Source organism: Vigna unguiculata, chromosome 7 (genome assembly GCF_037176805.1).
Source record: "Vigna unguiculata cultivar grain cowpea cultivar isolate G323 ecotype 2 chromosome 7, ASM3717680v1, whole genome shotgun sequence".
Taxonomy (NCBI): domain Eukaryota; kingdom Viridiplantae; phylum Streptophyta; class Magnoliopsida; order Fabales; family Fabaceae; genus Vigna; species Vigna unguiculata.
Window position 1 is genome coordinate 1,752,818 of NC_140798.1, and position 11,059 is coordinate 1,763,876.

At 27.3% G+C, this 11,059-nt stretch overlaps 1 protein-coding gene across 1 annotated transcript; it reads right to left on the reverse strand.

Annotated features, from left to right (window-relative positions):
- Positions 1–8,221: 8,221 nt before the first annotated feature.
- LOC114190210 (APO protein 3, mitochondrial-like) lies at positions 8,222–11,043 on the reverse strand. Its single transcript, XM_028079006.2, has 5 exons — positions 10,884–11,043; positions 10,695–10,790; positions 9,863–10,264; positions 9,127–9,557; positions 8,222–9,033 (listed from the first exon to the last, which is right to left on the reverse strand). The coding sequence occupies exons 3-5, from the start codon at positions 10,234–10,236 to the stop codon at positions 8,624–8,626; spliced, it is 1,215 nt and encodes a 404-aa protein (XP_027934807.1). The 5' UTR covers positions 10,237–10,264; positions 10,695–10,790; positions 10,884–11,043; the 3' UTR covers positions 8,222–8,623.
- Positions 11,044–11,059: the final 16 nt, after the last annotated feature.

An 11,059-nucleotide genomic window follows, 5' to 3' on the forward strand; every position in this document is an offset into this window, starting at 1 on the left:
ACTATTTTTTTAGGTTTGTAAGTATTTTTTTAGTATGTTGAAACTCTATATATGGGGTTAGGACATTTATATTATTTATTTTATTCTTTTTCGTCAACAAAAAATGTCATCAAACATAATTTTAATATGGACTTCTCAAGTAATTATCAAAATTTCATATCAAATATAAAGAAGGAAAAATTAGAAAATTATTATAATAGTTAGGAGTTGATTTAAGTGTTGTTATTACAAAATAAGTCTATACTAGGTGTATGAGAGATTTTGGTAGTTGTGTTATAAGATGAGGGTTTTCAATTTTTACCATAGAAGTTGTATAAGAGGATTTGTAATTTTTTTCAAAAAAGTTGCAAATAAATAAAGGTATGCATTTTTTGTCACAAAAATACATTTTAATGGATATAAGTCTTGAAGTACCAAATTATGTTACATTTTTTGTCACAAAAACTTAGATATTTTTTCTTAACTTAGAATTTTCTTTAATTCTCTCCTCTTTTTTTTTTCATAAATAGGTTTGGGAATCCATTAACATAACTAAGATATTCATTATATAAAGTACATTTACAACACAAATATTGAAACATAATATTAGAGATGTAATGATTAAATTGTGAATGATGAACACAATAATTTGATCATATTGTGTGAACTTGTTGTAGAAGGAGGATAAGGTTGGTAAGAAAAAAAGAGAAAGAAAATGAAGAAAAAATGATGGGTATAGAAGTAATTTGAGTAGAGAGAAAAGGGTAAAAGAGAAAATTTCGAAGTTTGTGGTTTGTGGAGAAGAAGAAGAGTGAGCCAAAAAGGAGTTGTTTGGATTGGTGGATGATGACGATTTACAAACTGTCTTTATGTTTGGCATTGTTCGATCAACGACACATCGCCACGTAATACCCCAATTCTCCATTTCAACCCTTACACTTGTTCCAATCCTAATTTTTCTATTTTCTCTTTCTTTTATATTTTATATCTTCTTTTTTTTAAAATCACTTTCAACTTCAATTATCAAACACTAATATCTCTCGGTTTGAAAGACTTGAAAAATATAAGAGAGACTATAGGTTTAATTCCTTTTGCTAACGTAATATTAACCACTAATATTCGACGATAACAAAATATTTTTGTATAATTGAATTTCAGTGAGTTGAATTTTGTATTGGATAAAAGTTGACAAAAAAAATTAAAAATATATATCTATTAATTTATTGTTTCAAGATTTTAGATGATATGGTAATATTTTAGATACATTTTTCTACAAATATTTAATATTGAATTATTATGATATCTCCGTCATGAAAGTTAGTTATTTTAGTAACTAATTTGGATAAATACATCACTCTGATAATCATGTATGGTTAAAATCACATCACATTTAATTGGTTTATATATACTAACAAAAACATACATTTGTGTGTTCGTATTTTTTATTTTCATGTCAAGATTAATAAAAAGTATATAATTAATTATTAAAATAATTGTTAAATGTAAAATTAGAAAAATAGAATATGTATAAAAAAAATTTAAAATAATGATTAAAAAAAAAGAGATTTTTAAAATAATGGTTAAAAATAAAATATTTATAAAATAATTAATTTTTAAAATAATAATTAAAAATAAAACTGAAATAACAAATGTGTATAAAAAAAATATATCTTTATATATTCTTATAGATATAGATATAAAGAGAAATGATATTTTGACAATAAAATAATATTACACAATAAGTTGACATTCATTATTTATGTCATTTTTTCTATCTTTTCTTTATAATTATAAATGATATTTTAACATTCAAGCAATCACTTAACAACTTATTTAACTTATTCTTAAGGGCATTATAGTCATTAATTTACTTTTTTTTTTACAATTATAAAGAAAAGAAAGAAAAAGTGACACCATAATCGAGACTAATTAGTTATATAATTTTATTAGATTGTGAAAATATTATTTGTTTTATAGAGAAAAGACAAAAATATTATAAAAGTAATGAATATCAATTGATTGTACGATTTTATTGGACTTAAAGACTATTAGTCTAGAATGTTTTTTTTTGATACAGCGGCTCACATTCAATTTGATTAAGTGAGATTTATTTAAGGTTTTAATATGCAAATATGAAGCATAATAGAAATGGAAAAAAGAAAATCAAATAAGAAACAAAATCTAAAAGGTTTAACATTTTTAGTTGATTATCATAAAAGTGTGTTTATCGATTATTTGTTTTTTCTATCCTAAACTTCTCTGTGTGTAATTCTATTGTTTGAAACTTCATTTTAGACTTTTTTTTTAAAGAAATCGAACACTTCAAATGTTCTCGATTAATATACTTTTTTAATATTAATAAAAAAAATATAAGTGTAAAAAATGTAGCCATAAACTAACTGATATTTTTTTTCTTTTTTCGTCAATGAGAATCTTAATTATATGTACCTATACATTAAACTATGATTTGAAGCTAAGTTGAATGTCTAATCAAATAATGGTATTATATTATTTTAATGTGAAAAAAGGAATAATTAAGAATCACAAGTTATTGGAGTTAATAATGCACTATGAGGATAAGGTATGCATAGTCATTAGTATCATAATATAAATTATTAAAAGTAGTGTCTGATATTTCCGTGGTACCAGGGTAGAAGTACAATTATTTATTTCTAGAGCTTCTTCAGGTGTCCTAGTTGTATTAATATAATATTAATCAAGCTTAATTTTTCACTTGTAATTAATGAGAATTACTTATAAGACTTAAATATGTTTCAATCTTTAACTTTTACTGGAAATTATAATTATTTTCTTTTGAAACTTTAGACCAATTTAGTCTCTCATTTTTTAATAAATAGATGAATTTAATCCTTTTAACCAAATTTTGTTAAATTTATTTGACTTTAATTTCCAAGTAAACATTGAAGCAAAAATGAATTAAACGATATAAACAACTTAACTACTATCATGAAATACGTTTAAAATGTTAAATAAACTTAAAAAAAACTGGGTTAAAGAAATTAAATACACGCATTTTCAACATTAAGAGATTAAATTAGTCTAATATTTCGATGAAAAACTATTTTTAATTTTCACCAAAAATTAAAAATTAAATTAAGAGAAAAAAATATATTTAACCTTATAAATAATTACTCAAATTATATTTAGTAAGTCTAATAATACAAATCTCAAGGTCCTAGTCCAATTCTTAGAGATAATTGTCATTACTCTCAAGTCTGAATTAGTTATCCAAGGATTCAACTATTTCAACATCATCATTAACGAAAAGATTCCAACTTAAATGTCAAAAGTCAAAATCCATACTATTTCACTACAAAATGATTGTTTCATAGTTTAAAAATGTACAAGTAGATAAGTTTAATAATGAAAATTTTAGATAGTTTCTATAAAGTTTTAAATTTAAATCTTAGTATTTATAATATTATATATAAAATAGTAAATCTTTAAATACTTTGAATATCTTTATATATTAATATGTATATATGTTTTGATAAATTAAAACTGTATTTATTATAAATTTGTGTTAGAAATTTAGGTGTCGCTTTAACTCCTACACAGGGACGGAGCATTATAGGAGCAGGGAGGAACCTAGGTCCTCCAATATTTTTGATTTGTTTCAAAATTATATATCCATTTCTTTAATTTTTAAAAATTTTGAAAATTTTAAAATTTTAAATAGTATATTTTAGAAATTGATGATAATTAAATTGTGTTTCTTTATTTCTTTTATAAAATACAACATTTAATGTTAATAAATAATAAAACATAAAATCCAAAATAATAAAAAAAAATTAGGTTTAATTAGTCTTCTAGTATCTATTTTCGTCTAAAAATATCAAATTGCCACTAAATTGAAACTAAAAGAACTGGAAGATCAACTTACATTTTTGGAAACAATAATCAAAAGAGTAATTAAACCAAACATTTATTAAAATATTTTTTATTTTTTTCTGTCATTGCCTTTTTAAATTTTGACAAAATTGTACTCATCTCTCACTATCATATGTTTTTTTTTGAAGAAAAATAAAGTTAGACACATACTCATTATGTTTGCTCTCATTTCTCACCTGTTTCCTTCATTTTTCGAAAAAAAAATGTACTCTCTCTTGTCTTACTTGATGATGAAATATTACTTTAATAGTTATTAAAATTATTTTTTATCTCATGAGCCTTTTGTATACTTACTTTTTATGATTATAGAAGAAAAAAAATAATGTATTATGTGTTTTTTTATAACCGATTTTTAATTGTGACTTGATTATAATATATTTTTCTTCTAATACTTATGTCTCTCAATATTTTATTAGATTATGATAAATTATTTTTTAATATATTTAAAAAAAACATATTGATGAAGAATAAAATAATGAATTTATTTTGTAGAAGTAGTAAAAGGAAAGAAGCTACACGTAAAGATGAAAACAAGTTAAATTATATTTCTTCACATCTTTTAAAGTATTTAAAACATTATACTAATAATCTAATCTAAGGATCCAATTGTTTTATAGAAGAGTCATTTTTTAAAGTGTTATACTAATGGTTCAATCAAATGATCAAAAAATTATATTATTCTGGCCCCTCCAAAACTTTTGGTCAAGATTCACCACTGCTTCTACATTGATAAAAAAATATGAAAGTTGAACATCATATCAAAATGAAGATCCATAAATCCATTACTTTAAAATTTTGAGTCAAAAATAATGTCAATCAATTTTGTGTGAGTGTGAGTTGAACTGATATCTTATTGATCTTATCTTTTTGAATGATCCTACCACATGAGTTATATTGATGTCTTATTTAATATTCTTTTAAATTAATTTAAAATATTAACTACATAAATTCAATCATTTTTCATTATTTTCCTCTTAGATTATATATATATATATATATATATATATATATATACCAAAAAAAGGGAATGATATTTCCTATTTTTTCATCTTTTGTCTTCTATTTACTCTAACTTCTACTTCAATTATTTCCTGCTCTAACTAATATACCGAAGAGAAAAACCATAAAAGTATAACATAGGCATTGTTTGAAAAGGTGAAATTATTCTGAAAATAGTACAAAAAGGTATTAATGTGAGTTATCTGAAATCTCATAAATGGCAAGAGTGGTGGTTTATAGAAAAATAATAAAAAAATAATAATAATAAGAACAATGAAATGAAAAGTTGAAAGGGGCGGTGCCCTAAGTAAGAGGGAAAGTGATGGAAGATGAAGATGAAGATGATGTTGACTCATAAAAGGTCTCATGCTCAGACTCATAATCACTCCATTCTTGTCCACTCCATTTAAATACCAAACTATATTTTATTCTAATTTATATATAATGAAAATTTATATTTCTTTCATACAAATTACTTGCTCAAGCTTATTCATAACATCATCTCTAATACAATATTCTAAAATTTAAATTTAAGACTTTCATTATGTTATATGAGCATGTTTATGTTAAATTTTTTATATATAAAATTTGGATTTTGTTTTTTGGTTTTAAGAATAAATAAATAAACTTTTCAGAATTATGTTATCATAAAGACTAATTTGTAAAAGTTTTCTCATATATCCAACATGTCTAAAATAATTTTGATTTAAGTTGAGTACAAAAGAATATATTTTATTTTATTTTTCTTATTTTGTCTCTAGTAAAAGTTTTTACATGACAATTTATTCAAATACATTCGTATTTTCTATTTCGGGTTTGTAATTTTATTGTATTTATTCTAAATAAAGGTATTTAATTTTTTGTGTTCAAATTGTAAAAGAAAATAGTTATTTCATTTTCAATTAATTAAATTTGGAACCCGGATACTCATTTAATATGTAGGAAAAATTTGGGATTTGACCAAAATTATGAATTCTATGAAATAGGTGACTAAATGTCTTTATTATTTAAAATTGTATGACATAGGTGACTAATTATTATTTAAAATTATAATCAAAATCGCTCGAACCGAATAAAATAGAGAAATCAAAATTGTATGACATAGAACTAATTAGGTTTTACTATAATAAATATAAAAACTTCAAGTAATATTTATTATAATAAAGTCAACAATATTCAGAACAGTCGATTAATTATGGAAAAGTATTTATTAATTTTTTTATAACTTCCACCAAATGATTACTTTCGTGATATTTTAGTGAACCGAATAAAATATTTTATTTAAAGCATGTGGGTATCATTATTTATTTATTTTTAATAATATTATTATTATTAATGGCCAAAATATGAAGTTATAAGTGTTTTAAAAAATGTTATAAGTTTAAAGAAAATGTGTGGACAACTTAAGTTGTCATTAAATAATGCAGAAGCCACCACCTTAAAATCTGACACATGGCACAACAGTTTTCCATTTTTGCTTCCACGTGTTACCTCTTATTAATATAACTTGCTTTTTAGGTTTTAGCCTCTCTTATTTTTATTACTACCCTATAGATATAAAAATGGCCTTCCTACATTAAAGTTAAAAAACACAAATATTATATTAGATCAAAAAAATTAACCTAAATTGAATCGGATTAATTTTAGTTGTATATGTTTAATTTCAATGTAAATAATTTTGAGTTATGTTCTATAAAATAATTATTAAAAAAAAATAAAATAACATTACTTCTGCTCATTCGAATACAATAAACTCAAATAATGTAGATTAGGTTAAACTTCTCTAATACTATTCTAAAAAACACCTTAATAGTATATTAAAGTAACAAATTTTAAATTTAATTAAATCTTGCATAATTTCAACTTTGCAAGGTAATTTAAACTTATCTATATATTATAATTTATTCATATGTATAGACGATGAATGCGAATACTCTATTGTTTAAATCAAATTAATTTTAAAACTTACATTTCATTTAGATTAATTTTACAAAACTTGTCTAGAAGCTTAACATGAGAAAAGTCTTTTCAAAAGTTGGAAATAATACCAACAACATCAGAGAAAAATTCAACGAATTTGACTAAATGTGGTAGCATGTAGAAATTTGTTGGAATTTTTTTTTATCAGTTGGACTTATATTTAATACTACAATCTTTTCACAATATAAATGAAGAGGTCATAATTCTTAAAGCATGAAGGACCGTGATAGTTTCACACTTAATCGCGAAAGCGATGTTTGTATGATTATCAAGAAAAAATATTTATTGATCAGAAAATAATTACAAATGAGAAGCAAAAGATAAAGCTTTGACATAGTGACATACACACGTATTAAAAAAGATATGTCTTGTGAGAGTGTTCTGCTGTGTATTTCTAGTATTCAACTTCCATCTATAGCATTTATGTGGATAATTACAAAACTTTTATACATTATTTTTTTTATTTATTTTGAGTTGTAACATAGTTAGGCTAACTTAGCTTGTGTTCGCATAAGAAGAAATTACTAAGGCATAAATTACAAAAGATAAATTTACAAGTTGATAACTTTCTAATTCTATCTATTTTTACAATTTATTTTATCAATCATATCAATCAAATCTTTCACTAACTTTCACAAAACTTATTTCCAAATCCACTCACTTTACCCTCTAAGTCTACTAAAAAAGCACAAAAATTCATTCACTCAGATTTACACAAATTCATCTTCACACTCTTCCCATATCCACCCCCAAAGGAACACATCCTTAATGTGGAAGTTAGTTATTTAATATTTAGATTAGAAGAGAAAAGAAAAAGAGAAATAAGCCTATAGACTAAACAAATTGAACCCTCAATATACAAGATTGATTTGGTTTAGCTTGACATATTATATTAGGTGTCTTGATAGAAAATACTTTGAAAATATAAAACCATGCTCTTAGAACTAAAATCCAAATGATAAGATAAGAAAGGATAGCACTAAAGTACTTATAATTGTAGTGCTTATTAAAATTCTTACAATTAATCTATTACATTAATAGAGTTCTTATTGACTTAATTAAAAGTGTTTATAGCCTTCAATCTACTACACACACTTAGGACAAAGCAACATTTACTTCAAGAGTAGGACTATATCACCAACTCATGTCTCAATTCTTACAAAAAGTGTAGTAAAACAGGATTAAGAAATGTTCTATTGTGTGGTTCGCAATGTGCGACACAAACGATGAAAGAACATTGATTCAAACCTCGTTAAACTTTGTAGATTAAGATCACGTACATAAAATTAGAGATAAAAAATTAAGGATATAATTGGGAAATTTTATGTATAAACATTTTTAAAAAGAAATAAAAAAAATGAAATACACTTTTTCACAAATTAAAATTAGTTTATGTATAGGTCAAAAAAATTAAAGAAACTGTGTAAGAAAAATCTCACAAATAATTAATACAAAATAGTTTAAGTTAGTGGAAAAACAAATTTCAAATTGTTATTCCTATTCTCCCTGTATCGTCTCGCTGCGACCGTTTTGGTCCAATTCGTCTTTGACTCAAAAAAATCGAGCCGAACCGGGTTAGTCCATCACACCCATCACCAGAACCGGGCTAGTCCGTCACAAAAACAGGTCAAAAATTACGATCCATCCTCTTACGATGAGCCGGCGGGCTGGGTAAACCTTAATTTTTCATATTTAGACTCCTCTGGCACCCAAATGCTTCCTCCATGCAGAAGAAATCATTGAATCCAATGATTTAAACAACCAACTTTTCCTCATCCATTTCAGGGATTACAACATCTTCCCTCATCATACCTGCATAATTCTTTCCAACTGGTGCACCAGCCTGAGCAAATAGCTCAACCACTGCAGGCAGCATACCGTAGTACCTTTTCAACTCATTTACCAAAGGTTTCTTTGCTTGCTGATCTCGAATGTGATAGACACACACTGGAGGTGCCAGATCATTAATTGTTGCCTTCTGCCATGCATGTTGTCCATCCCTCATCTGGTGTTTGAAAGCTTGACAATTTCGAACTCTATGGCCTTTGGGCCCCACTTGTACCTCTGGACAATATCCACAAGTTTGGACACCATACTTCTCCATAAGTTTTGAAGCTCCTGTGCACATTTTTTCCCAGGCTTTCATGCCTAAAACAGCAATAGCTGCACAGAAGCAGGCACATAGTCAATATAGTTAACAAAGGACATAACGTGAGTAATGTCTGAGAGAAGAAAAAAGTATTTGTTTCCAACAACCTTGGATATCATCAGAATGCATCACCATGGAATTTGTGTCTTTATTGAACTTTTTTTTCTTACACCAAAATCCATGTGCTTCTATATCTTCCCCAAGAGAAATTTCTTTCGGAAATCTTTTCTCAAAATCTATAATCCTACCAGCAACAGAGTAAACAGGGAAGGTCCTTCTCCTGGTAGGGTACTCTGGTATGTCAAAACCTGCCTGGACACACAATTCCACAATAGCTGGAATTCGGTCAACTTCAAGCATTTCATTATGTGAAACAGCCCTCCCCATTCTATCATACAGATGAAATGATTCTACAAGAGGCATAACATGTTCAACACCACCTTTGACCCAACTATGTTCTTTGCTTGATGGGCTTCCTCTGACATCACATGTTCTAATTTTATGTGGCGGGTGACCAACATGAACTTCTCCACATAAGCTGCAAAGCATCTAACATTAAAGCAACAATAATGCACATTTAAACCAAGTGATAAGACATTTTAACACTATTCATGTTATAAATCTTGTTCACATTATGAACTCTTCTAAAACCCATAATGCATTGAAAAATGGTATAATATCACTTAGTTGACAAGTTCAAAATGCAAGTCAATTCCAAAAATACCACAAAAAAAAAAAAAAAAACTCTGATTGGAACTGTATCGTACTTGAATGGAAGTTCTGTAGGCAAAATGCTGAATGCTTAAACAACAATAATGAAAAATACCAGAGTTACAGTATTACCTGCACACATAAATAGCAGTATAGTTGACAAGTCTTGAAACACAGGATAATAGTTCACGTCTGGCAGCAAAAACTTCATGAGCAACAGGAATCAGATTCTTAACCAGCAAGCCATTTTCAGGAGGTTGTAATACAATCTCATGCACCTTTTGTCTCTCCTTTTTCTTCAGTCTAGCTTCTCGCTTAAGCTCGTTAAAACTTGTCACTAGCGGTTTCCGCTCAAACTTGTTGAGCTTTTTCGGCATCTCATTGCACGTCGACAAAGTCGAGTACCAAAGACAAAAATGTCCATGTATACCTCTGAGTGTTGAAAAATGAACTAGTTTAACTCTCTCTAGGAGATTACCAAGAGTTTGAGCATGTCTTGGAAGCATCACTGCTCATTAGAAGAGGATACCCACACTGTTTGCAACATTTTCATGGACAAATTTAGATATATTGTATGCAAACTGAAAATTTGTGGTAATTATTTATGTTATGTTTTTATGAGCATAATCCAATTCGTTGGAAAAAAAATGCATTATGATTTAACGTTTTCATGTTGGTTTTCCAACAAAACAGAAGGTTGTTAAATCCAATCTTTACGGCTGAAGTTACACATGGAACATACTCATGACTGCACTCGAAAAAACACCCACAACACCCACACAAATATGAATTTGAGCAGTTAACTTCATACATATAACCTACTTAGTTCAGTTTCTCATAAAAATTGTAAACTCAATCAACAAGCAATTATTATTCACATGCTTGGATCGAAACCATTTACTCACGCGGCTTTTGTGGCACCAACATTCTCTTATTTCTAGGTCACTATTTATGCAAAACGCACCTAGGTAACAATTGCGTGGCTCACTGGTTCACTCTTGCAAGTTTCTGTCGTTTTGGTGCTGATGTTGCGTTCTCCAATTGCACGAACATTGATGCCCTGTGAGCCCAATCAAATTAAAAATGGTGAGAGAAAAACAAAAGGGAAAGCGTGAGTGACTATGGAAGGCAAGAGGCAGCGTGAAATCCTCACGTGGGAGAAAGAAGCATGTGGCGCTGGCGTCGATCCTGTTAGTGCGTTGCGGCGGCACCGGCGCTGGCGAGGTCGGGGGCGGCATCAACCGGCAACGCGGCGGAAGGAGCGGTGTCCCTGGACCTGTACAGGGGAGAAAAGAAGAAGAAACCTCCTGATGGAGGAGAAAACACGTT

What these genes read in the sequence shown, in the direction of transcription:
- LOC114190210 (XM_028079006.2), bottom strand. Translation starts at nt 10,236, where the DNA reads ATGCTTCCAAGACATGCTCAAACTCTTGGTAATCTCCTAGAGAGAGTT. An exon ending in ACTGCTATTTATGTGTGCAG is followed by an intron (nt 9,558 to 9,862) that starts GTAATACTGTAA and finishes GATGCTTTGCAG; the next exon opens with CTTATGTGGAGAAGTTCATG. An exon ending in GCATTCTGATGATATCCAAG is followed by an intron (nt 9,034 to 9,126) that starts GTTGTTGGAAAC and finishes GCTTCTGTGCAG; the next exon opens with CTATTGCTGTTTTAGGCATG.